Genomic DNA, 23,397 nt, shown 5'->3' on the forward strand with positions numbered 1-23,397 from the left:
AGGTATTTTTGCCTTCTTACCAGGTTTACTGGGGCCTTTATATCCTTTGAAGTATCACATTTGAAACACAGCTCTGCTGCTGTAGCTTTTGCTTGCTGTAAATCATGAACACGTCATTACAATTATCTGTTGAGTGGAGCATTTCTATCTGGAGAGTCCTGAGTCATCAGACAGTTGTTCAGACGGTGAAATCAGCAGTAATCCCCAGTTTGCATGGATTAACCTACAAAGCAGAGAGTCATGCCAGACAAACTGAGCCAAGTGCAGTCATGCTGCCAGCAGACATGTTGACATGCATATTCCCAAATGCCATTCCATTTCTAGCCAACAGTCTTGTTATGTGTTGGGTTGTGACCTATGGCTACCTGAGTCGTCATGTTGAACTCCAGCCAATAGATGGGCTGTTTGTTGCATGCTGATACAATGTCTCTCATGAATGTTAGGTCAAGGCTAACAGGAATTCAGAATTGTAATAAAAAAATAAAGTATGGCACATATGAAATCTTCAGCAACACCCTCTGGAAGTTCCTACAGTTGTTTACTGTATAGTGGACAACATAAACAGCATCAATGACCCGGATAATGAATCCACAGAGGTTTAATTCTGTGAATCCCTGCCAGTCAGTCAGAACTGAAGAAGCCGCTGGGATGAAGCGTCTTCCAAGTCTTTCCTAGCCTGAGTATTAACCTTCCTTGGATACCATAACCAGGATGACTAAGCACCTTCACAGACGATTGACGAGGAACTGAAGTTAGTGTTTTTATTTCCCCCTTCTAACTGCTGGCACTGTGCACATGAGACAGTTGAAGCATTAACGCATCAAGTAACATGAAATGAGTCTGGTGTTTGTCACATGTTTTTTAAGTGTTGAATGTGAACTGCAGTGTGAGGAGAGACGCTTGAGTGTGGAATTTGGCTCTGTAAGCAGGAGACTGATTGGTGGAGGGTGGAGCATGAAAGGGGAGGAGACGGGGTATGAAGGTCATATTGTGTAACAGAAGCTGTGCAGGCTAAAGTCCAAGACCCTGTGGAGAAAGACAGAGCTCATCTGTTTGTGCAGGCCTTTCTCACTTTAATCATTTTTCACTCACAATAATATTGATAAAAGTCAAAGCAAGTCTCCTAGCTTCTTTCCATTTGTAAGGTAATTTGCCGCAAGCACATTTGACTTTTGTAATAAAATGTGAGATTTACACAGTGTTCCTATACAGCAGATCCAGTGCAAATACTATAAAATCTCCACTATCAGGTAAATCCAAGAGCTCAGGGTTCCACTTTTACTCACAAAAACGTGAAACAATGAAACAAGGCTTTTATCTACTTAAGTTGAGACAGGCCTTGACAGTCCTCCTGCTAAAAGAAGGGAAAGACCTCGTGAAGTTTGTTGATGTGTATAGGTGTACTACCCAGTACGATATCCGAGGTAGATGCTCCTTTTCTAATATTCATACTTTTTACAGTGTAATTGACATGGTTGTAAATCCTGCATGGTGGTACTTCCAATAAGGTGAAGTGGGAGTATCTCTTTAAAGTTTTGAAAAAAAGGTTTGGTGTTAAATTGATCTCCTCTTGCATCTGTCAGTATTAATGACCCAATCCGATGATCAGATTGTTTTGGCACAGGTCCAGGTCGTGCTGTTTGCCTCAGCAGCAGAGCCTCTATCGTGAAGGTCATCGCCGACTTTTTAAGGCGTTTAGTGGGAGGAGAGGGAGGTTCAGATTGATCTTATCTGCTGATGACAGGACTTTATAACCAACTCTCGAGCTCCTGTAGAGGCCATTTGAGGCCATCCTCTTCTGGAGGATTACTAATTACAAACTTCACTTACAGAAAAGTGAATGCCTACAGATAAACGCAGCTGCGCTCAGTCTCCAGTTACACTCTCATTCACTAACTCTTTCATTTTACTTTGTAGTACAGGCCTCTGGTGTTGTACAAAGAAAATAACAATGAAAAAAAACTAATAAACATGGAGTTGACAGTGCTTGGCCCCTGAAGATCTGCCTGCAGCTATGTACATCCTTGGTCATTTGTTTGTTGTGTGCCTCCAAGCTTCAGCAGCTCTGGGATGCTGTGTTTAAAGTCTCAACGTCCTAAACTTGCAGCTATGTCCTTTGGTGGCAGTTGTTTATTGGCTGACTCACTTCTCTGTAAGCAGAGGGACATTCAGTTTTTTGCATCGCTGATGGCACAGCACAGTATCTTGCTCTTTTTAAAAAACAAAACAAAAGACTCCCTGAATGGGAACATAATTTAAGAAATGTAACTGTGAACCAAAATGTGCAGTTTATTCATTTATTCCCAGTTTAAATTACAAATGATGCAATATGTTCTAAAAATAAAGGCAGTTATGTCTGTTGCATTCATTAATTCCATAACAAACAAGGTCGAGCCAACAACGCTGAGGTCTGACTTTACAGAATAGTCATGAAGAGGATTTCATCATCATCATCATCAGCAGGTATTGCTGTTGTATAGAATGATGTGCTTGTTTCATAGTTAGTGCATAGGTTTGACAAGTGAAACGCCTCTGTTGGCAAAGACACTCATTGCATCAAAACAACTCATTTTGGACAACGCGGTTCATCACATTAGTCAGCATTTAATATATATACACAAACATGGATCCAATTGAGGTTGATTTGGTTGAAGTTTTGGAAAATAATTGAATGCAGGGGCTCAATCAGCATTAGCATCATGTCCAAAGTCTCCTGAATATAAACTCACCAAAGCAACATTAGAGGCCACAGCGCAACAAACCACCAATCTGACACATTTGAAACAGAAGCACTGGCTCTAATAACCAGAAATGAGTGAGTTATGCACACTTAACACTGACACAGGTACAGTAAGACTCCATAGATTCAAAAGATTTCTGTCTGTTTTGTGCTTTTTAACAGGCTTCTAATCAAAGCAAATGCAGGTGAATTCATTAGCTTATGCATAGTTACACCTGTTATTCTCAAACATTAAAAAAAGAAAGTCCTGAGTTAATGTATCAACAAATCTAAGTAGTGACAGAAGGAAGACATACAGTATAAAGGACATGTGGAGGATGTCTGGCTCACGTTGGGATCAAACTTTCACAGCTCTGCTCATCCTTAGATCAAGTCCCGAGAGTTGAGACTTGACGTAAACGGTGGCTCTGGAAATCAAACACTGACTGGGAAAAACAAAATGACCTCAGAAATGGAGTGTAAATGGAATGACTGATTGTCTACAGAGGAAGGATGAAGAATGGGCTAAAGCAGGCAGCTTACACATGACAAGAAAGCTTGTCGATGCCAATCATAAAGGCAAGTCTCGTCATCAACTTCATTATCCACATAACGTATTTGAATAGTGCGTTTCAAGTCCATTGTTTACAGATTTACAGCCATTTTCAGTAGCAAATCATCAAGATCCATTTACTTCCTGCAGCTTTTTGTGTCAGCGTATTCCTACTTGCATTGGACCAAATTCACATTTTATTTTGAGGAATTGGAAGTGTGAACGAGCCGACGTTGCTTTTAGGTCACGGAACTGAATCTGAAAATGGTTGTTATTCATGTCGAGAGAAAAAAAACCAAAACCCCATTTCACCATTTTGTTAAACGTTTCAATGAAAGAATCACCGGGGAATAGAGAGGAGATGTGGCCCGTTAACGCCTCGCTGCTACTGTATCTTCTTCTGGATCACAGGAGCATCCAGGACCATTGTGTTCTTTCCAGAAAGGAAGGGGATGATTTTCTCAAACAGCAGTATGCAACTCAGCATCCCTGCAAACGCATAAACAGAGACGAGTCAAACGCTGTGCCGTGAGGGTTAAGAGGCGGAAAGGAGGACAGGCAGCGAAAACCGCCTGGAAGCTACAACGACTTAGGCTACATTCAGACCTGTAGTTTGTTTGTTTCGTACCGATTTAGGGAATATTGTTTACTGACAATTGTGAATCCTTGGCTGGATTTGCGTTCACACATTAACATTTATCAGCAGCCCAACACTTCTACACAAAGGCCACACGATGGTTTACTGGTTGGTGATTGGTCAGAATTGATCCTTTACCTGGAATCCGAGCAAATGGAGCATTGGTAGCGTGTGTGCGTAATTGCTTTACTTGCTGTTGTCCCTTTGATTGACCACTATTAGGTATATCGACAAATAAATTAATTTTGAGCGAGCACGAGGGCTACGATTCCAAAACAATATTGATCCATCTTATCAGAGGACTCAAGACTCCTCCATAGAATCATTTGCACTCTGATCAAGACATACGATGACATGTTCACAAACCGTTTCTCCTCAGGTAAGCTTGGTTAGATAAGGCATCGTGAGCAAATTCTCCCATGGCGTATGCAGTTGCAGTTGCCGGTTGCATTCTCACTGCAAACAAACTGCTCAATCCCGCAGCTGGTTGATTTGGTCCCGCTTCAGACGACTACAAAAATGCACTGAACTTGGAACCGATTTGCATGACATCAACATAAAGAGCAGGACGACGCGATACATTACATTAACGTCCAACACAAGCTTCAACCTGTTTGGTTAAGACACCTCACAGGAAATGGGTTTTTTTAACGTGCATCAATATTTGTTGAGTAAATATTCTCTATTTACTCCATCTATTTATCTTTATGTTCCTGTTTATGGAGACACAGATGTGTGTGTGTGTGTGTGTGTGTGTGTGTGTGTGTGTGTTTGTGTATATATATATATACACACAGGTTTTACAGTTTTGACAGGTTGCTTGGACTGTTTACGTCCATGTCCTGCTCCTTACCTAAGGCTGGGGACAGCCAGTAGACAAAGCAGTACTCCAGGTAGGTATGGCCGCTGCAAGGGAACTGGATGGAGAATGCCAGGACTGGGTTAAAAACAGCCCCGGATATACTTCCACCTGCACCAGGAAAGAGAAGTAGCCCAAGGTCAAACATGAAACATCAGCGGCTGTAGTGAAACCCAAAACTAAGAGTCAGTGGTTGGATAGTGAAGGCAGCATGGCTGATAAAACCAATGATATGACACTTGTTCTTTATTCTATCCTGCCTTTTCTGCACCTAGTCTACAGCTGATGAAGGTTTACATTATTGATTGTTACAAACCATCCATATTCCTTGTAAGCACCCCTTCATAATTCGACTATATGCTCAAATTTGCATCCATAATTATTCAGTCAGTCATTCATAACTAGATCACAAAGAGTGTACAACCTTCTTTAGGTATGTTTGTGGTGAAACATGATGAAACATTGTTTGGCCCTTGTATGTGTGTGTGTATTTGCTGCACTTGTACTAAGTGTACCAGTAATCTTTTGTTGACAGAAGTGAACAATTTCCCAGTTTCAGAACTTTACCCTCGTCCCCCTTTTCCTTGATCGACCCCCCTTTGGACATTTCGAGTTGCAATTGAAGCAAAAGCAGACCTTTGTTTAGATATGTACGTGACTAAATAAAATGCAGCTGTTTTTAATTGGTTACGCGTGTGTTAGACTTGTCAAAATGTCGGCTGGTCCATCAACGCACCTGCGTAAACTAAAGCGGTGATTACAGCAGCGATGGCGTGGACCTTGAGTTTGTCGTCCAGGTTGTGGACGTGCATAACGGCAGCCTGGACTGTGAACGTGCAGGCCAGTTCCACGGCAGCTGACTCCATCACCGTCCCTCCGAGGGGGTCGAAGCATCGGTAGCCGAACCTCTGGTGCCTGAGGTGCAGGTCAGACAAGCCCAGCGACCACACGGCGGCTGCGGCAAACTGCGCCGCGACCGCCGCTCCGAAGTGGCAGGCGACAATGACGGCGGCGCGTCTGGCGCTGCTCTTCCCGCGGCAGACGCCCTCCAAAGCCCCGCTAGGGTTGCACGACGCTCCGCGGAAAGTTGTTAAATGTATAACCGACATGATATAAGTGAGAGTCAGGCTCACCGGGAGCTCCGGTCGGCCCGTTTCACCGAGAAGTTTGAGTTCATGCGAGCAGTAGCAGAGCTGGAAAGTGGACGCCGCTTCCAGCACATAAATCCAATAAGCTCCGGGGAGACTACGTGCTGCTGCCTGGCGGGTTACTTCACTGAGAAGCACCGCGGCTCCCAACACCGCAACAGAAATCCACAAGTCTGTCATGTCTCCGATTGTTCACACCGTCGACTCCATGTCTACTTCTCTGCACAGTAACTTTAGAGTAAACTCCGCATGCCTGACGTCCCTCCTCCCTGCATCACGGTCCATTCACTCGACTCTGCTAGAGTTGCGTCAGGCGCACAAGGTTACACCCGGAAGTAAGACGACGGGTCCCTCCACACAAAAGCGCAAAGAAAATGCATAGCTTTGGGGTAACGTCACGACAAAATAAGACGTTTCGAGAAAAAAGTCGTAATGTTGCGAGAAAACAATTACACTTACTGTGGGAACTGTGGTTATATGAGCAAATAGGAGAGGACAGAATGGCATGAAGGTTCTAGTTGAGTTATAGTTTTGTATATGTTCCTCAAGTAAGGAAACACTAAAACAGCACATTATTTGATTAATAGGGCATTAAACCGATTGAACTAGCAGCAACCATTTATGTTGGTTCAACAGGCGCCTAATTAAGATTCATTGAAATGTATGTGGGATGTATGTCAGAAATTAAAATAAATGAAACCTTCAGCAACCACAATCAAACAAACACAGTATATAGTACAACAATAACAAATAAGTCAAAATGCAGACACCAACTGCTTGCAGACAATTAAGAGCCAAATAAGTACCTTATCTTTGTGTGTGTGACATTAGCTGCAGGCTACAAGCAATCCAACCATAACAAACAGCACCTTCTACTGGCCACATCACCTTAAGCAGTGTAGACACATATTTTGAAGATGATATTTTTTGGCCTATAATATATAGAATGTACAGAGATTACTCCAGAATCATTGATATATGTGATGTAATCATAACAACTATTACCTCCCACTATGATTTGGTTTAGATTAAGCACAATAAAAAGGCTTACAATGATCAAGTAGCTAGTAGCTGCTACACATAAGGTACTATAAAGGCCTCATATGTTGTAATTTATTGTAATCACACTGATGACTGATGAATCTTCTCAACATTAAACTAAACACTCTATTCTTTCTGAAACACGTATGATAAAATGGCCAAAAGTTGCAAAAGAAAAAGGCGATGTGGCTTAACACAAAACATGTCTTAACCCAATCCACTTGGAGCATTATGTGCAATACATGTTGTCCGTTGTCACAATATGGAAATTTGAGATCATTGTGTCTTCTGTTGGAGTGCTCCTCTAACAGTGTAGGAGGATTTAAAAAAAGGTTGGCTATGTAGCTGGCACTGTTGCCTCACAGTTCCAACTCTCTGATTTAATGATGAAGGCCATTAACTAATTCTCTCCAACTTTTGATTTGCCATCTGCTATCATGAAACTGCTGATTTGTGTGCTGCCACTTTGTGTAGAATAGTTCACAAAGTCTGCAGGGCTTTTTTTGAACATTGACATAAAGTTGTCTGAAGTTGCTGGCCAAGCCATCTATAGAGTGTCTCAATAGATTGATGTCATAAGCCCAACAAGTATCTATCATCTGTTGATGGTGAGGAGTACAGGAACTGTAGGAGTAGTTTTCCAACACTGTTCAGGGTGTTTGTACTACTAATGTAGAGTTCTCAGACATTGCTGCATGTTGGAAAGGTGCAATTGACAATTGACTGATTTTCCTCAAACCTTTTCAATCTGTGCTCCGGTTCAGAGAGGACTACATAGTGGACTACTGCTTGGTGAAGTGGGTTATGGTCAGATTTGGGCATGTGTAAGGTGCTGTGGCTTAGTTGGTCAAAGCGCCTGTCTAGTAAACAGGAGATCCTGGGTTCAAATCCCAGCAGTGCCTACTCTAATCTGGAAAGTGAGATCATTGTGTCTTCTGTGGCAGAGCTCCTCTAACAATGTAGGAGGATATTTTTTTATGGTGGCTTTGTAGCTGGCTCTGTTGCATCACAGATGCAACTATCTGTTTCAACGATGAAGACCATTATCCAATTCTCTTCCATTTCTGATTTGAAATCTGCTATCATGACACAGAGTTTTATGATATGCCAGTGATGCCACTTTGTGTAGAATAGTTCACAAACTCTGCAGGGCTTTTTTGAACCAAGAAGTCTTTACATCAAGTTACCTGTAGTTGCTGGCCAAGCCAACTATAAAGTGTCTCGATAGATTGATGTCATAAGCCCATCAAGTATCTATCATCTCTTGATGGTGAGGAGTACAGGAACTGGAGCATAGTTTTCTTTCACTGTTCAGGGTGTTTGTATTCCAAATGTAGAGTTTTCAGCCATTGCTGCATGTTGGAAAGGTGCAATTCCCCATTGAATGATTTTCCTCAAACCTTTTCAATCTGTGCTCAGGTTCAGAGAGGACTACATAGTGGACTACTGCTTGGTAAAGGGGGTTATGGTCAGATGTGGGCATGTGTAAGGTGCTGTGGCTTAGTTGGTCAAAGCGCCTGTCTAGTAAACAGGAGATCCTGGGTTCAAATCCCAGCAGTGCCTACTCTAATCTGGAAAGGAAGATCATTGTGACTTCTGTGGCAGAGCTCCTCTAACAATTTAGGAGGATATTTTTTAATGGTGGCTTTGTAGCTGACTCTGTTGCATCACAGATGCAACTCTCTGTTTCAACGATGAAGACCATTATCCAATTCTCTTCCATTTCTGATTTGAAATCTGCTATCATGACACAGAGTTTTATGATATGCCAGTGATGCCACTTTGTGTAGAATAGTTCACAAACTCTGCAGGGCTTTTTTGAACCAAGAAGTCTTTACATCAAGTTACCTGTAGTTGCTGGCCAAGCCAACTATAAAGTGTCTCGATAGATTGATGTCATAAGCCCATCAAGTATCTATCATCTCTTGATGGTGAGGAGTACAGGAACTGGAGCATAGTTTTCTTTCACTGTTCAGGGTGTTTGTATTCCAAATGTAGAGTTTTCAGCCATTGCTGCATGTTGGAAAGGTGCAATTCCCCATTGAATGATTTTCCTCAAACCTTTTCAATCTGTGCTCAGGTTCAGAGAGGACTACATAGTGGACTACTGCTTGGTGAAGGGGGATATGGTCAGATGTTGGCATGTGTAAGGTGCTGTGGCTTAGTTGGTCAAAGTGCCTGTCTAGTGAACAGGAGATCCTGGGTTCAAATCCCAGCAGTGCTTACTCTATTCTGAGAAGGGAGGGCACTACTGCGTTGGGTGGGTGCTTTTCTAAATATGTACAATGCTTTCATTATGCTCAAATTGGACTTTGTGCACATTTACTGTCATCAGTGTTTCAGGGCATCTTGAAAAAACATCTATTTTCCCAATCCACCTGTAGCATCGTATAGCTGAAGAAATAGACTTCACAACAGAAAACCCTTTGTCCATTTTCACAGTGAATTGTTAGTACTTATAAGGCGCTGTGGCTTAGTTGGTCAAAGTGCCTGTCTTGTAAACAGGAGATCCTGGGTTCAAATCCCAGCAGTGCCTTCTCAAACCTGGAAAGTAAGATCATTGTGTCTTCTGTGGCAGAGCTCCTCTAACAATGTAGGAGGATATCTTTTAATGGTGGCTTTGTAGCTGGCTCTGTTGCATCACAGATGCAACTCTCTGTTTCAACAATGAAGACCATTATCCAATTCTCTTCCATTTCTGATTTGAAATCTGCTACCATGACACAGATTTTTATGATATGCCAGTGCCGCCACTGTGTGTAGAATAGTTCACAAAGTCTGCAGGGCTTTGTTGAACCAAGGAGTCTTTACATCAAGTTACCTGAAGTTGCTGGCCAAGCCAACTATAAAGTGTCTCGATAGATTGATGTCATAATCCCATCAAGTATCTATCATCTCTTGATGGTGAGGAGTACAGTAACTGTAGGCATAGTTTTCTTTCACTGTTCAGGGTGTTTGTACTCCAAATGTAGAGCATTTAGACATTGCTGCATGTTGGAAAGGTGCAATTCCCCATTGAATGATTTTCCTCAAACCTTTTCAATCTGTGCTCAGGTTCAGAGAGGACTACATAGTGGACTACTGCTTGGTGACGGGCGATATGGTCAGATGTGGGCATGTGTAAGGTGCTGTGGCTTAGTTGGTCAAAGCGCCTGTCTAGTAAACAGGAGATCCTGGGTTCAAATCCCAGCACTGCCTAAAAGCAGAAGAGAACTCGTCAACGCTTCTGCTGATGTGCTTTTCTAGCTATGTAAAAGCTTTTATTTGATTCAAATCAACATTGCGCACATTTACTGTCATGGGTATTTTAGGGCATTTGCTTGAAAAACCATCTCTCTTCCCAATCCAACTGAAGTATTCTATAGCAAAAGAAATAGACGTCACAACTGAAAACCCTTTGTCCATTTTCACAGTAAGTTCTTAGTGCTTGTAAGGTGCTGTGGCTTTGTTCCTCGGTTCAAATCCCAGCAGTGCCTACTCTAATCTGGAAAGTAAGATCATTGTGACTTCTGTGGCAGAGCTCCTCTAACAATTTAGGAGGATATTTTTTAATGGTGGCTTTGTAGCTGGCTCTTTTGCATCAGAGATGCAACTCTCTGTTTCAACGATGAAGACCATTATCCAATTCTCTTCCATTTCTGATTTGAAATCTGCTATCATGACACAGAGTTTTATGATATGCCAGTGATGCCACTTTGTGTAGAATAGTTCACAAAGTCTGCAGGGCTTTTTTGAACCAAGAAGTCTTTACATCAAGTTACCTGAAGTTGCTGGCCAAGCCAACTATAAAGTGTCTCGATAGATTGATGTCATAATCCCATCAAGTATCTATCATCTCTTGATGGTGAGGAGTACAGGAACTGGAGCATAGTTTTCTTTCACTGTTCAGGGTGTTTGTACTCCAAATGTAGAGCATTTAGACATTGCTGCATGTTGGAAAGGTGCAATTCCCCATTGAATGATTTTCCTCAAACCTTTTCAATCTGTGCTCAGGTTCAGAGAGGACTACATAGTGGACTACTGCTTGGTGATGGGCGATATGGTCAGATGTGGGCATGTGTAAGGTGCTGTGGCTTAGTTGGTCAAAGTGCCTGTCTAGTAAACAGGAGATCCTGGGTTCAAATCCCAGCAGTGCCTAAAAGCAGAAGAGAGCTCATCACTGCTTCTGCTGATGTGCTCTTCTAGCTATGTAAAAGCTTTTATTCGATTCAAATCAACATTGCGCACATTTACTGTCATGAGTACTTTATGGCATCTGCTTGAAAAAACATCTCTCTTCCCAATCCACCTGAAGTATTTTATAGCAGAAGAAATAGACGTCACAACTGAAAACCCTTTGTCCATTTTCACAGTAAGTTCTAAGTGCTTGTAAGGTGCTGTGGCTTTGTTCCTCGGTTCAAATCCCAGCAGTGCCTACTCTAATCAGGAAAGTAAGATCATTGTGTCTTCTGTGGCAGAGCTCCTCTAACAATGTAGGAGGATATTTTTTAATGGTGGCTTTGTAGCTGGCTCTTTTGCATCAGAGATGCAACTCTCTGTTTCAACAATGAAGGCCATTATCCAATTCTCTTCAATTTCTGATTTGAAATCTGCTATCATGACACAGATTTTTATGATATGCCAGTGATGCCACTGAGTGTAGAATAGTTCACAAACTCTGCAGGGCTTTTTTGAACCAAGAAGTCTTTACATCAAGTTACCTGAAGTTGCTGGCCAAGCCAACTATAAAGTGTCTCGATAGATCGATGTCATAAGCCAATCAAGTATCCATCATCTCTTGATGGTGAGAAGTACAGGAACTGTAGACATAGTTTTCTTTCACTGTTCAGGGTGTTTGTACTCCAAATGTAGAGTTTTCAGACATTGCTGAATGTTGGAAAGGTGCAATTGACCATTGAATGATTTTCCTCAAACCTTTTCAATCTGTGCTCAGGTTCAGAGAGGACTACATAGTGGACTACTGCTTGGTGAAGGGGGATATGGTCAGATGTGGGCATGTGTAAGGTGCTGTGGCTTAGTTGGTCAAAGTGCCTGTCTAGTAAACAGGAGATCCTGGGTTCAAATCCCAGCAGTGCCTACTCTATTCTGAGAAGGCAGGGCACTACTGCGTTGGGTGGGTGCTTTTCTAAATATGTACAATGCTTTCATTATGCTCAAATTGGACTTTGTGCACATTTACTGTCATCAGTGTTTCAGGGCATCTTGAAAAAACATCTATTTTCCCAATCCACCTGTAGCATCGTATAGCTGAAGAAATAGACTTCACAACAGAAAACCCTTTGTCCATTTTCACAGTGAATTGTTAGTACTTATAAGGCGCTGTGGCTTAGTTGGTCAAAGTGCCTGTCTTGTAAACAGGAGATCCTGGGTTCAAATCCCAGCAGTGCCTTCTCAAACCTGGAAAGTAAGGAGGATATCATTTAATGGTGGCTTTGTAGCTGGCTCTGTTGCACCACAGATGCAACTCTCTGTTTCAACGATGAAGGCCATTATCCAATTCTCTTCCATTTCTGATTTGAAATCTGCTACCATGACACAGATTTTTATGATATGCCAGTGCCGCCACTGTGTGTAGAATAGTTCACAAAGTCTGCAGGGCTTTGTTGAACCAAGGAGTCTTTACATCAAGTTACCTGAAGTTGCTGGCCAAGCCAACTATAAAGTGTCTCGATAGATTGATGTCATAATCCCATCAAGTATCTATCATCTCTTGATGGTGAGGAGTACAGTAACTGTAGGCATAGTTTTCTTTCACTGTTCAGGGTGTTTGTACTCCAAATGTAGAGCATTTAGACATTGCTGCATGTTGGAAAGGTGCAATTCCCCATTGAATGATTTTCCTCAAACCTTTTCAATCTGTGCTCAGGTTCAGAGAGGACTACATAGTGGACTACTGCTTGGTGACGGGCGATATGGTCAGATGTGGGCATGTGTAAGGTGCTGTGGCTTAGTTGGTCAAAGCGCCTGTCTAGTAAACAGGAGATCCTGGGTTCAAATCCCAGCAGTGCCTAAAAGCAGAAGAGAGCTCATCACTGCTTCTGCTGATGTGCTCTTCTAGCTATGTAAAAGCTTTTATTTGATTCAAATCAACATTGCGCACATTTACTGTCATGGGTATTTTAGGGCATTTGCTTGAAAAAACATCTCTCTTCCCAATCCACCTGAAGTATTCTATAGCAATAGCGTTGTTAGAGGAGCATAGCTCCTCTAACAATGTAGGAGGATATCTTTTAATGGTGGCTTTGTAGCTGGCTCTGTTGCACCACAGATGCAACTCTCTGTTTCAACGATGAAGACCATTATCCAATTCTCTTCCATTTCTGATTTGAAATCTGCTACCATGACACAGATTTTTATGATATGCCAGTGCCGCCACTGTGTGTAGAATAGTTCACAAAGTCTGCAGGGCTTTGTTGAACCAAGGAGTCTTTACATCAAGTTACCTGAAGTTGCTGGCCAAGCCAACTATAAAGTGTCTCGATAGATTGATGTCATAATCCCATCAAGTATCTATCATCTCTTGATGGTGAGGAGTACAGTAACTGTAGGCATAGTTTTCTTTCACTGTTCAGGGTGTTTGTACTCCAAATGTAGAGCATTTAGACATTGCTGCATGTTGGAAAGGTGCAATTCCCCATTGAATGATTTTCCTCAAACCTTTTCAATCTGTGCTCAGGTTCAGAGAGGACTACATAGTGGACTACTGCTTGGTGACGGGCGATATGGTCAGATGTGGGCATGTGTAAGGTGCTGTGGCTTAGTTGGTCAAAGTGCCTGTCTAGTAAACAGGAGATCCTGGGTTCAAATCCCAGCAGTGCCTTAAAGCAGAAGAGAGCTCATCACTGCTTCTGCTGATGTGCTCTTCTAGCTATGTAAAAGCTTTTATTTGATTCAAATCAACATTGCGCACATTTACTGTCATGAGTACTTTAGGGCATCTGCTTGAAAAAACATCTCTCTTCCCAATCCACCTGAAGTATTTTATAGCAGAAGAAATAGACGTCACAACTGAAAACCCTTTGTCCATTTTCACAGTAAGTTCTTAGTGCTTGTAAGGTGCTGTGGCTTTGTTCCTCGGTTCAAATCCCAGCAGTGCCTACTCTAATCAGGAAAGTAAGATCATTGTGTCTTCTGTGGCAGAGCTCCTCTAACAATGTAGGAGGATATCTTTTAATGGTGGCTTTGTAGCTGGCTCTTTTGCATCAGAGATGCAACTCTCTGTTTCAACAATGAAGGCCATTATCCAATTCTCTTCAATTTCTGATTTGAAATCTGCTATCATGACACAGATTTTTATGATATGCCAGTGATGCCACTGAGTGTAGAATAGTTCACAAACTCTGCAGGGCTTTTTTGAACCAAGAAGTCTTTACATCAAGTTATCTGAAGTTGCTGGCCAAGCCAACTATAAAGTGTCTCGATAGATCGATGTCATAAGCCAATCAAGTATCCATCATCTCTTGATGGTGAGAAGTACAGGAACTGTAGACATAGTTTTCTTTCACTGTTCAGGGTGTTTGTACTCCAAATGTAGAGCATTTAGACATTGCTGAATGTTGGAAAGGTGCAATTGACCATTGAATGATTTTCCTCAAACCTTTTCAATCTGTGCTCAGGTTCAGAGAGGACTACATAGTGGACTACTGCTTGGTGAAGGGGGATATGGTCAGATGTGGGCATGTGTAAGGTGCTGTGGCCTAGTTGGTCCAAGTGCCTGTCTAGTAAACAGGAGATCCTGGGTTCAAATCCCAGCAGTGCTTACTCTATTCTGAGAAGGCAGGGCACTACTGCGTTGGGTGGGTGCTTTTCTAAATATGTACAATGCTTTCATTATGCTCAAATTGGACTTTGTGCACATTTACTGTCATCAGTGTTTCAGGGCATCTTGAAAAAACATCTATTTTCCCAATCCACCTGTAGCATCGTATAGCTGAAGAAATAGACTTCACAACAGAAAACTCTTTGTCCATTTTCACAGTGAATTGTTAGTACTTATAAGGCGCTGTGGCTTAGTTGGTCAAAGTGCCTGTCTTGTAAACAGGAGATCCTGGGTTCAAATCCCAGCAGTGCCTTCTCAAACCTGGAAAGTAAGATCATTGTGTCTTCTGTGGCAGAGCTCCTCTAACAATGTAGGAGGATATCTTTTAATGGTGGCTTTGTAGCTGGCTCTGTTGCACCACAGATGCACCTCTCTGTTTCAACGATGAAGGCCATTATCCAATTCTCTTCCATTTCTGATTTGAAATCTGCTACCATGACACAGATTTTTATGATATGCCAGTGCCGCCACTGTGTGTAGAATAGTTCACAAAGTCTGCAGGGCTTTGTTGAACCAAGGAGTCTTTACATCAAGTTACCTGAAGTTGCTGGCCAAGCCAACTATAAAGTGTCTCGATAGATTGATGTCATAATCCCATCAAGTATCTATCATCTCTTGATGGTGAGGAGTACAGTAACTGTAGGCATAGTTTTCTTTCACTGTTCAGGGTGTTTGTACTCCAAATGTAGAGCATTTAGACATTGCTGCATGTTGGAAAGGTGCAATTCCCCATTGAATGATTTTCCTCAAACCTTTTCAATCTGTGCTCAGGTTCAGAGAGGACTACATAGTGGACTACTGCTTGGTGACGGGCGATATGGTCAGATGTGGGCATGTGTAAGGTGCTGTGGCTTAGTTGGTCAAAGTGCCTGTCTAGTAAACAGGAGATCCTGGGTTCAAATCCCAGCAGTGCCTAAAAGCAGAAGAGAGCTCGTTAACGCTTCTGCTGATGTGCTTTTCTAGCTATGTAAAAGCTTTTATTTGATTCAAATCAACATTGCGCACATTTACTGTCATGGGTATTTTAGGGCATTTGCTTGAAAAAACATCTCTCTTCCCAATCCACCTGAAGTATTCTATAGCAAAAGAAATAGACGTCACAACTGAAAACCCTTTGTCCATTTTCACAGTAAGTTCTAAGTGCTTGTAAGGTGCTGTGGCTTTGTTCCTCGGTTCAAATCCCAGCAGTGCCTACTCTAATCAGGAAAGTAAGATCATTGTGTCTTCTGTGGCAGAGCTCCTCTAACAATGTAGGAGGATATCTTTTAATGGTGGCTTTGTAGCTGGCTCTGTTGCACCACAGATGCACCTCTCTGTTTCAACGATGAAGGCCATTATCCAATTCTCTTCCATTTCTGATTTGAAATCTGCTACCATGACACAGATTTTTATGATATGCCAGTGCCGCCACTGTGTGTAGAATAGTTCACAAAGTCTGCAGGGCTTTGTTGAACCAAGGAGTCTTTACATCAAGTTACCTGAAGTTGCTGGCCAAGCCAACTATAAAGTGTCTCGATAGATCGATGTCATAAGCCAATCAAGTATCCATCATCTCTTGATGGTGAGAAGTACAGGAACTGTAGGCATAGTTTTCTTTCACTGTTCAGGGTGTTTGTACTCCAAATGTAGAGTTTTCAGACATTGCTGAATGTTGGAAAGGTGCAATTGACCATTGAATGATTTTCCTCAAACCTTTTCAATCTGTGCTCAGGTTCAGAGAGGACTACATAGTGGACTACTGCTTGGTGAAGGGGGATATGGTCAGATGTGGGCATGTGTAAGGTGCTGTGGCTTAGTTGGTCAAAGTGCCTGTCTAGTAAACAGGAGATCCTGGGTTCAAATCCCAGCAGTGCTTACTCTATTCTGAGAAAGCAGGGCACTACTGCGTTGGGTGGGTGCTTTTCTAAATATGTACAATGCTTTCATTATGCTCAAATTGGACTTTGTGCACATTTACTGTCATCAGTGTTTCAGGGCATCTTGAAAAAACATCTATTTTCCCAATCCACCTGAAGCATCGTATAGCTGAAGAAATAGACTTCACAACAGAAAACCCTTTGTCCATTTTCACAGTGAATTGTTAGTACTTATAAGGCGCTGTGGCTTAGTTGGTCAAAGTGCCTGTCTTGTAAACAGGAGATCCTGGCTTCAAAACCCAGCAGTGCCTTCCCAAACCGGGAAAGTAAGATCATTGTGTCTTCTGTGGCAGAGCTCCTCTAACAATGTAGGAGGATATCTTTTAATGGTGGCTTTGTAGCTGGCTCTGTTGCACCACAGATGCAACTCTCTGTTTCAACGATGAAGGCCATTATCCAATTCTCTTCCATTTCTGATTTGAAATCTGCTACCATGACACAGATTTTTATGATATGCCAGTGCCGCCACTGTGTGTAGAATAGTTCACAAAGTCTGCAGGGCTTTGTTGAACCAAGGAGTCTTTACATCAAGTTACCTGAAGTTGCTGGCCAAGCCAACTATAAAGTGTCTCGATAGATTGATGTCATAATCCCATCAAGTATCTATCATCTCTTGATGGTGAGGAGTACAGTAACTGTAGGCATAGTTTTCTTTCACTGTTCAGGGTGTTTGTACTCCAAATGTAGAGCATTTAGACATTGCTGCATGTTGGAAAGGTGCAATTGACCATTGAATGATTTTCCTCAAACCTTTTCAATCTGTGCTCAGGTTCAGAGAGGACTACATAGTGGACTACTGCTTGGTGACGGGCGATATGGTCAGATATGGGCATGTGTAAGGTGCTGTGGCTTAGTTGGTCAAAGCGCCTGTCTAGTAAACAGGAGATCCTGGGTTCAAATCCCAGCAGTGCCTAAAAGCAGAAGAGAGCTCGTTAACGCTTCTGCTGATGTGCTTTTCTAGCTATGTAAAAGCTTTTATTTGATTCAAATCAACATTGCGCACATTTACTGTCATGGGTATTTTAGGGCATTTGCTTGAAAAAACATCTCTCTTCCCAATCCACCTGAATTATTCTATAGCAAAAGAAATAGACGTCACAACTGAAAACCCTTTGTCCATTTTCACAGTAAGTTCTTAGTGCTTGTAAGGTGCTGTGGCTTTGTTCCTCGGTTCAAATCCCAGCAGTGCCTACTCTAATCTGGAAAGTAAGATCATTGTGACTTCTGTGGCAGAGCTCCTCTAACAATGTAGGAGGATATTTTTTAATGGTGGCTTTGTAGCTGGCTCTGTTGCATCACAGATGCAACTCTCTGTTTCAACGATGAAGACCATTATCCAATTCTCTTCCATTTCTGATTTGAAATCTGCTATCATGACACAGAGTTTTATGATATGCCAGTGATGCCACTTTGTGTAGAATAGTTCACAAACTCTGCAGGGCTTTTTTGAACCAAGAAGTCTTTACATCAAGTTACCTGAAGTTGCTGGCCAAGCCAACTATAAAGTGTCTCGATAGATTGATGTCATAATCCCATCAAGTATCTATCATTTCTTGATGGTGAGGAGTACAGGAACTGGAGCATAGTTTTCTTTCACTGTTCAGGGTGTTTGTACTCCAAATGTAGAGCATTTAGACATTGCTGCATGTTGGAAAGGTGCAATTGACCATTGAATGATTTTCCTCAAACCTTTTCAATCTGTGCTCAGGTTCAGAGAGGACTACATAGTGGACTACTGCTTGGTGACGGGCGATATGGTCAGATGTGGGCATGTGTAAGGTGCTGTGGCTTAGTTGGTCAAAGTGCCTGTCTAGTAAACAGGACATCCTGGGTTCAAATCCCAGCAGTGCTTACTCTATTCTGAGAAGGCAGGGTACTACTGCGTTGGGTGGGTGCTTTTCTAAATATGTACAATGCTTTCATTATGCTCAAATTGGACTTTGTGCACATTTACTGTCATCAGTGTTTCAGGGCATCTTGAAAAAACATCTATTTTCCCAATCCACCTGTAGCATCGTATAGCTGAAGAAATAGACTTCACAACAGAAAACCCTTTGTCCATTTTCACAGTGAATTGTTAGTACTTATAAGGCGCTGTGGCTTAGTTGGTCAAAGTGCCTGTCTTGTAAACAGGAGATCCTGGGTTCAAATCCCAGCAGTGCCTTCTCAAACCTGGAAAGTAAGATCATTGTGTCTTCTGTGGAAGAGCTCCTCTAACAATGTAGGAGGATATCTTTTAATGGTGGCTTTGTAGCTGGCTCTGTTGCATCACAGATGCAACTCTCTGTTTCAACGATGAAGACCATTATCCAATTCTCTTCCATTTCTGATTTGAAATCTGCTACCATGACACAGATTTTTATGATATGCCAGTGCCGCCACTGTGTGTAGAATAGTTCACAAAGTCTGCAGGGCTTTGTTGAACCAAGGAGTCTTTACATCAAGTTACCTGAAGTTGCTGGCCAAGCCAACTATAAAGTGTCTCGATAGATTGATGTCATAATCCCATCAAGTATCTATCATCTCTTGATGGTGAGGAGTACAGTAACTGTAGGCATAGTTTTCTTTCACTGTTCAGGGTGTTTGTACTCCAAATGTAGAGCATTTAGACATTGCTGCATGTTGGAAAGGTGCAATTCCCCATTGAATGATTTTCCTCAAACCTTTTCAATCTGTGCTCAGGTTCAGAGAGGACTACATAGTGGACTACTGCTTGGTGACGGGCGATATGGTCAGATATGGGCATGTGTAAGGTGCTGTGGCTTAGTTGGTCAAAGTGCCTGTCTAGTAAACAGGAGATCCTGGGTTCAAATCCCAGCAGTGCCTAAAAGCAGAAGAGAGCTCGTTAACGCTTCTGCTGATGTGCTTTTCTAGCTATGTAAAAGCTTTTATTTGATTCAAATCAACATTGCGCACATTTACTGTCATGGGTATTTTAGGGCATTTGCTTGAAAAAACATCTCTCTTCCCAATCCACCTGAAGTATTCTATAGCAAAAGAAATAGACGTCACAACTGAAAACCCTTTGTCCATTTTCACAGTAAGTTCTTAGTGCTTGTAAGGTGCTGTGGCTTTGTTCCTCGGTTCAAATCCCAGCAGTGCCTACTCTAATCTGGAAAGTAAGATCATTGTGACTTCTGTGGCAGAGCTCCTCTAACAATGTAGGAGGATATTTTTTAATGGTGGCTTTGTAGCTGGCTCTGTTGCATCACAGATGCAACTCTCTGTTTCAACGATGAAGACCATTATCCAATTCTCTTCCATTTCTGATTTGAAATCTGCTATCATGACACAGAGTTTTATGATATGCCAGTGATGCCACTTTGTGTAGAATAGTTCACAAACTCTGCAGGGCTTTTTTGAACCAAGAAGTCTTTACATCAAGTTACCTGAAGTTGCTGGCCAAGCCAACTATAAAGTGTCTCGATAGATTGATGTCATAATCCCATCAAGTATCTATCATTTCTTGATGGTGAGGAGTACAGGAACTGGAGCATAGTTTTCTTTCACTGTTCAGGGTGTTTGTACTCCAAATGTAGAGCATTTAGACATTGCTGCATGTTGGAAAGGTGCAATTGACCATTGAATGATTTTCCTCAAACCTTTTCAATCCGTGCTCAGGTTCAGAGAGGACTACATAGTGGACTACTGCTTGGTGACGGGCGATATGGTCAGATGTGGGCATGTGTAAGGTGCTGTGGCTTAGTTGGTCAAAGTGCCTGTCTAGTAAACAGGAGATCCTGGGTTCAAATCCCAGCAGTGCTTACTCTATTCTGAGAAGGCAGGGCACTACTGCGTTGGGTGGGTGCTTTTCTAAATATGTACAATGCTTTCATTATGCTCAAATTGGACTTTGTGCACATTTACTGTCATCAGTGTTTCAGGGCATCTTGAAAAAACATCTATTTTCCCAATCCACCTGTAGCATCGTATAGCTGAAGAAATAGACTTCACAACAGAAAACCCTTTGTCCATTTTCACAGTGAATTGTTAGTACTTATAAGGCGCTGTGGCTTAGTTGGTCAAAGTGCCTGTCTTGTAAACAGGAGATCCTGGGTTCAAATCCCAGCAGTGCCTTCTCAAACCTGGAAAGTAAGATCATTGTGTCTTCTGTGGAAGAGCTCCTCTAACAATGTAGGAGGATATCTTTTAATGGTGGCTTTGTAGCTGGCTCTGTTGCATCACAGATGCAACTCTCTGTTTCAACGATGAAGACCATTATCCAATTCTCTTCCATTTCTGATTTGAAATCTGCTACCATGACACAGATTTTTATGATATGCCAGTGCCGCCACTGTGTGTAGAATAGTTCACAAAGTCTGCAGGGCTTTGTTGAACCAAGGAGTCTTTACATCAAGTTACCTGAAGTTGCTGGCCAAGCCAACTATAAAGTGTCTCGATAGATTGATGTCATAATCCCATCAAGTATCTATCATCTCTTGATGGTGAGGAGTACAGTAACTGTAGGCATAGTTTTCTTTCACTGTTCAGGGTGTTTGTACTCCAAATGTAGAGCATTTAGACATTGCTGCATGTTGGAAAGGTGCAATTCCCCATTGAATGATTTTCCTCAAACCTTTTCAATCTGTGCTCAGGTTCAGAGAGGACTACATAGTGGACTACTGCTTGGTGACGGGCGATATGGTCAGATATGGGCATGTGTAAGGTGCTGTGGCTTAGTTGGTCAAAGTGCCGGTCTAGTAAACAGGAGATCCTGGGTTCAAATCCCAGCAGTGCCTAAAAGCAGAAGAGAGCTCATCACTGCTTCTGCTGATGTGCTCTTCTAGCTATGTAAAAGCTTTTATTCGATTCAAATCAACATTGCGCACATTTACTGTCATGAGTACTTTAGGGCATCTGCTTGAAAAAACATCTCTCTTCCCAATCCACCTGAAGTTTTTTATAGCAGAAGAAATAGACGTCACAACTGAAAACCCTTTGTCCATTTTCACAGTAAGTTCTTAGTGCTTGTAAGGTGCTGTGGCTTTGTTCCTCGGTTCAAATCCCAGCAGTGCCTACTCTAATCAGGAAAGTAAGATCATTGTGTCTTCTGTGGCAGAGCTCCTCTAACAATGTAGGAGGATATTTTTTAATGGTGGCTTTGTAGCTGGCTCTTTTGCATCAGAGATGCAACTCTCTGTTTCAACAATGAAGGCCATTATCCAATTCTCTTCAATTTCTGATTTGAAATCTGCTATCATGACACAGATTTTTATGATATGCCAGTGATGCCACTGAGTGTAGAATAGTTCACAAACTCTGCAGGGCTTTTTTGAACCAAGAAGTCTTTACATCAAGTTACCTGAAGTTGCTGGCCAAGCCAACTATAAAGTGTCTCGATAGATCGATGTCATAAGCCAATCAAGTATCCATCATCTCTTGATGGTGAGAAGTACAGGAACTGTAGGCATAGTTTTCTTTCACTGTTCAGGGTGTTTGTACTCCAAATGTAGAGTTTTCAGACATTGCTGAATGTTGGAAAGGTGCAATTGACCATTGAATGATTTTCCTCAAACCTTTTCAATCTGTGCTCAGGTTCAGAGAGGACTACATAGTGGACTACTGCTTGGTGAAGGGGGATATGGTCAGATGTGGGCATGTGTAAGGTGCTGTGGCTTAGTTGGTCAAAGTGCCTGTCTAGTAAACAGGAGATCCTGGGTTCAAATCCCAGCAGTGCTTACTCTATTCTGAGAAGGCAGGGCACTACTGCGTTGGGTGGGTGCTTTTCTAAATATGTACAATGCTTTCATTATGCTCAAATTGGACTTTGTGCACATTTACTGTCATCAGTGTTTCAGGGCATCTTGAAAAAACATCTATTTTCCCAATCCACCTGTAGCATCGTATAGCTGAAGAAATAGACTTCACAACAGAAAACCCTTTGTCCATTTTCACAGTGAATTGTTAGTACTTATAAGGTGCTGTGGCTTAGTTGGTCAAAGTGCCTGTCTTGTAAACAGGAGATCCTGGGTTGAAATCCCAGCAGTGCCTTCTCAAACCTGGAAAGTAAGATCATTGTGTCTTCTGTGGCAGAGCTCCTCTAACAATGTAGGAGGATATCTTTTAATGGTGGCTTTGTAGCTGGCTCTGTTGCACCACAGATGCAACTCTCTGTTTCAACGATGAAGACCATTATCCAATTCTCTTCCATTTCTGATTTGAAATCTGCTACCATGACACAGATTTTTATGATATGCCAGTGCCGCCACTGTGTGTAGAATAGTTCACAAAGTCTGCAGGGCTTTGTTGAACCAAGGAGTCTTTACATCAAGTTACCTGAAGTTGCTGGCCAAGCCAACTATAAAGTGTCTCGATAGATTGATGTCATAATCCCATCAAGTATCTATCATCTCTTGATGGTGAGGAGTACAGTAACTGTAGGCATAGTTTTCTTTCACTGTTCAGGGTGTTTGTACTCCAAATGTAGAGCATTTAGACATTGCTGCATGTTGGAAAGGTGCAATTCCCCATTGAATGATTTTCCTCAAACCTTTTCAATCTGTGCTCAGGTTCAGAGAGGACTACATAGTGGACTACTGCTTGGTGACGGGCGATGTGGTCAGATATGGGCATGTGTAAGGTGCTGTGGCTTAGTTGGTCAAAGTGCCTGTCTAGTAAACAGGAGATCCTGGGTTCAAATCCCAGCAGTGCCTAAAAGCAGAAGAGAGCTCATCACTGCTTCTGCTGATGTGCTCTTCTAGCTAT

At 42.1% G+C, this 23,397-nt stretch overlaps 1 protein-coding gene and 25 non-coding genes across 26 annotated transcripts; 25 read left to right on the plus strand and 1 right to left on the minus strand.

Moving 5' to 3' along the window:
• Nucleotides 1-2,265: 2,265 nt before the first annotated feature.
• On the minus strand, nucleotides 2,266-6,200 carry LOC143009339 (aquaporin-11-like). Its single transcript, XM_076161435.1, has 3 exons — nucleotides 5,505-6,200; nucleotides 4,763-4,879; nucleotides 2,266-3,761 (listed from the first exon to the last, which is right to left on the minus strand). Exons 1-3 carry the CDS (start codon nucleotides 6,094-6,096, stop codon nucleotides 3,658-3,660), a joined length of 813 nt encoding a protein of 270 aa, XP_076017550.1. The 5' UTR covers nucleotides 6,097-6,200; the 3' UTR covers nucleotides 2,266-3,657.
• A 1,585-nt stretch (nucleotides 6,201-7,785) lies between these two features.
• On the plus strand, nucleotides 7,786-7,859 carry trnat-agu (transfer RNA threonine (anticodon AGU)). The gene has a single exon. It is a non-coding gene; the product is annotated as a tRNA-Thr (tRNA).
• Nucleotides 7,860-8,446: 587 nt separating this feature from the next.
• trnat-agu (transfer RNA threonine (anticodon AGU)) lies at nucleotides 8,447-8,520 on the plus strand. Its single transcript has one exon. It is a non-coding gene; the product is annotated as a tRNA-Thr (tRNA).
• A 587-nt stretch (nucleotides 8,521-9,107) lies between these two features.
• Nucleotides 9,108-9,181, plus strand: trnat-agu (transfer RNA threonine (anticodon AGU)). Its single transcript has one exon. It is a non-coding gene; the product is annotated as a tRNA-Thr (tRNA).
• Nucleotides 9,182-9,419: 238 nt separating this feature from the next.
• trnat-ugu (transfer RNA threonine (anticodon UGU)) lies at nucleotides 9,420-9,493 on the plus strand. The gene has a single exon. It is a non-coding gene; the product is annotated as a tRNA-Thr (tRNA).
• Nucleotides 9,494-10,081: 588 nt separating this feature from the next.
• On the plus strand, nucleotides 10,082-10,155 carry trnat-agu (transfer RNA threonine (anticodon AGU)). The gene has a single exon. It is a non-coding gene; the product is annotated as a tRNA-Thr (tRNA).
• An 865-nt stretch (nucleotides 10,156-11,020) lies between these two features.
• Nucleotides 11,021-11,094, plus strand: trnat-agu (transfer RNA threonine (anticodon AGU)). Its single transcript has one exon. It is a non-coding gene; the product is annotated as a tRNA-Thr (tRNA).
• An 866-nt stretch (nucleotides 11,095-11,960) lies between these two features.
• On the plus strand, nucleotides 11,961-12,034 carry trnat-agu (transfer RNA threonine (anticodon AGU)). The gene has a single exon. It is a non-coding gene; the product is annotated as a tRNA-Thr (tRNA).
• A 238-nt stretch (nucleotides 12,035-12,272) lies between these two features.
• On the plus strand, nucleotides 12,273-12,346 carry trnat-ugu (transfer RNA threonine (anticodon UGU)). Its single transcript has one exon. It is a non-coding gene; the product is annotated as a tRNA-Thr (tRNA).
• A 547-nt stretch (nucleotides 12,347-12,893) lies between these two features.
• On the plus strand, nucleotides 12,894-12,967 carry trnat-agu (transfer RNA threonine (anticodon AGU)). Its single transcript has one exon. It is a non-coding gene; the product is annotated as a tRNA-Thr (tRNA).
• Nucleotides 12,968-13,703: 736 nt separating this feature from the next.
• On the plus strand, nucleotides 13,704-13,777 carry trnat-agu (transfer RNA threonine (anticodon AGU)). The gene has a single exon. It is a non-coding gene; the product is annotated as a tRNA-Thr (tRNA).
• An 866-nt stretch (nucleotides 13,778-14,643) lies between these two features.
• trnat-agu (transfer RNA threonine (anticodon AGU)) lies at nucleotides 14,644-14,717 on the plus strand. The gene has a single exon. It is a non-coding gene; the product is annotated as a tRNA-Thr (tRNA).
• Nucleotides 14,718-14,955: 238 nt separating this feature from the next.
• trnat-ugu (transfer RNA threonine (anticodon UGU)) lies at nucleotides 14,956-15,029 on the plus strand. The gene has a single exon. It is a non-coding gene; the product is annotated as a tRNA-Thr (tRNA).
• A 588-nt stretch (nucleotides 15,030-15,617) lies between these two features.
• trnat-agu (transfer RNA threonine (anticodon AGU)) lies at nucleotides 15,618-15,691 on the plus strand. Its single transcript has one exon. It is a non-coding gene; the product is annotated as a tRNA-Thr (tRNA).
• An 866-nt stretch (nucleotides 15,692-16,557) lies between these two features.
• On the plus strand, nucleotides 16,558-16,631 carry trnat-agu (transfer RNA threonine (anticodon AGU)). The gene has a single exon. It is a non-coding gene; the product is annotated as a tRNA-Thr (tRNA).
• A 238-nt stretch (nucleotides 16,632-16,869) lies between these two features.
• Nucleotides 16,870-16,943, plus strand: trnat-ugu (transfer RNA threonine (anticodon UGU)). Its single transcript has one exon. It is a non-coding gene; the product is annotated as a tRNA-Thr (tRNA).
• Nucleotides 16,944-17,531: 588 nt separating this feature from the next.
• Nucleotides 17,532-17,605, plus strand: trnat-agu (transfer RNA threonine (anticodon AGU)). The gene has a single exon. It is a non-coding gene; the product is annotated as a tRNA-Thr (tRNA).
• An 865-nt stretch (nucleotides 17,606-18,470) lies between these two features.
• Nucleotides 18,471-18,544, plus strand: trnat-agu (transfer RNA threonine (anticodon AGU)). The gene has a single exon. It is a non-coding gene; the product is annotated as a tRNA-Thr (tRNA).
• Nucleotides 18,545-18,782: 238 nt separating this feature from the next.
• Nucleotides 18,783-18,856, plus strand: trnat-ugu (transfer RNA threonine (anticodon UGU)). Its single transcript has one exon. It is a non-coding gene; the product is annotated as a tRNA-Thr (tRNA).
• A 588-nt stretch (nucleotides 18,857-19,444) lies between these two features.
• On the plus strand, nucleotides 19,445-19,518 carry trnat-agu (transfer RNA threonine (anticodon AGU)). The gene has a single exon. It is a non-coding gene; the product is annotated as a tRNA-Thr (tRNA).
• Nucleotides 19,519-20,383: 865 nt separating this feature from the next.
• trnat-agu (transfer RNA threonine (anticodon AGU)) lies at nucleotides 20,384-20,457 on the plus strand. Its single transcript has one exon. It is a non-coding gene; the product is annotated as a tRNA-Thr (tRNA).
• A 238-nt stretch (nucleotides 20,458-20,695) lies between these two features.
• Nucleotides 20,696-20,769, plus strand: trnat-ugu (transfer RNA threonine (anticodon UGU)). Its single transcript has one exon. It is a non-coding gene; the product is annotated as a tRNA-Thr (tRNA).
• Nucleotides 20,770-21,357: 588 nt separating this feature from the next.
• trnat-agu (transfer RNA threonine (anticodon AGU)) lies at nucleotides 21,358-21,431 on the plus strand. Its single transcript has one exon. It is a non-coding gene; the product is annotated as a tRNA-Thr (tRNA).
• Nucleotides 21,432-22,297: 866 nt separating this feature from the next.
• Nucleotides 22,298-22,371, plus strand: trnat-agu (transfer RNA threonine (anticodon AGU)). The gene has a single exon. It is a non-coding gene; the product is annotated as a tRNA-Thr (tRNA).
• Nucleotides 22,372-22,609: 238 nt separating this feature from the next.
• On the plus strand, nucleotides 22,610-22,683 carry trnat-ugu (transfer RNA threonine (anticodon UGU)). The gene has a single exon. It is a non-coding gene; the product is annotated as a tRNA-Thr (tRNA).
• A 588-nt stretch (nucleotides 22,684-23,271) lies between these two features.
• trnat-agu (transfer RNA threonine (anticodon AGU)) lies at nucleotides 23,272-23,345 on the plus strand. Its single transcript has one exon. It is a non-coding gene; the product is annotated as a tRNA-Thr (tRNA).
• The last annotated feature ends 52 nt before the right edge of the window (nucleotides 23,346-23,397 follow it).

This window comes from Genypterus blacodes, unplaced genomic scaffold (assembly GCF_046128005.1).
Source record: "Genypterus blacodes isolate CSIRO-AG114 ecotype Tasmania unplaced genomic scaffold, CSIRO-AGI_Gbla_v1 ptg000111l_1, whole genome shotgun sequence".
Lineage (NCBI taxonomy): Eukaryota > Metazoa > Chordata > Actinopteri > Ophidiiformes > Ophidiidae > Genypterus > Genypterus blacodes.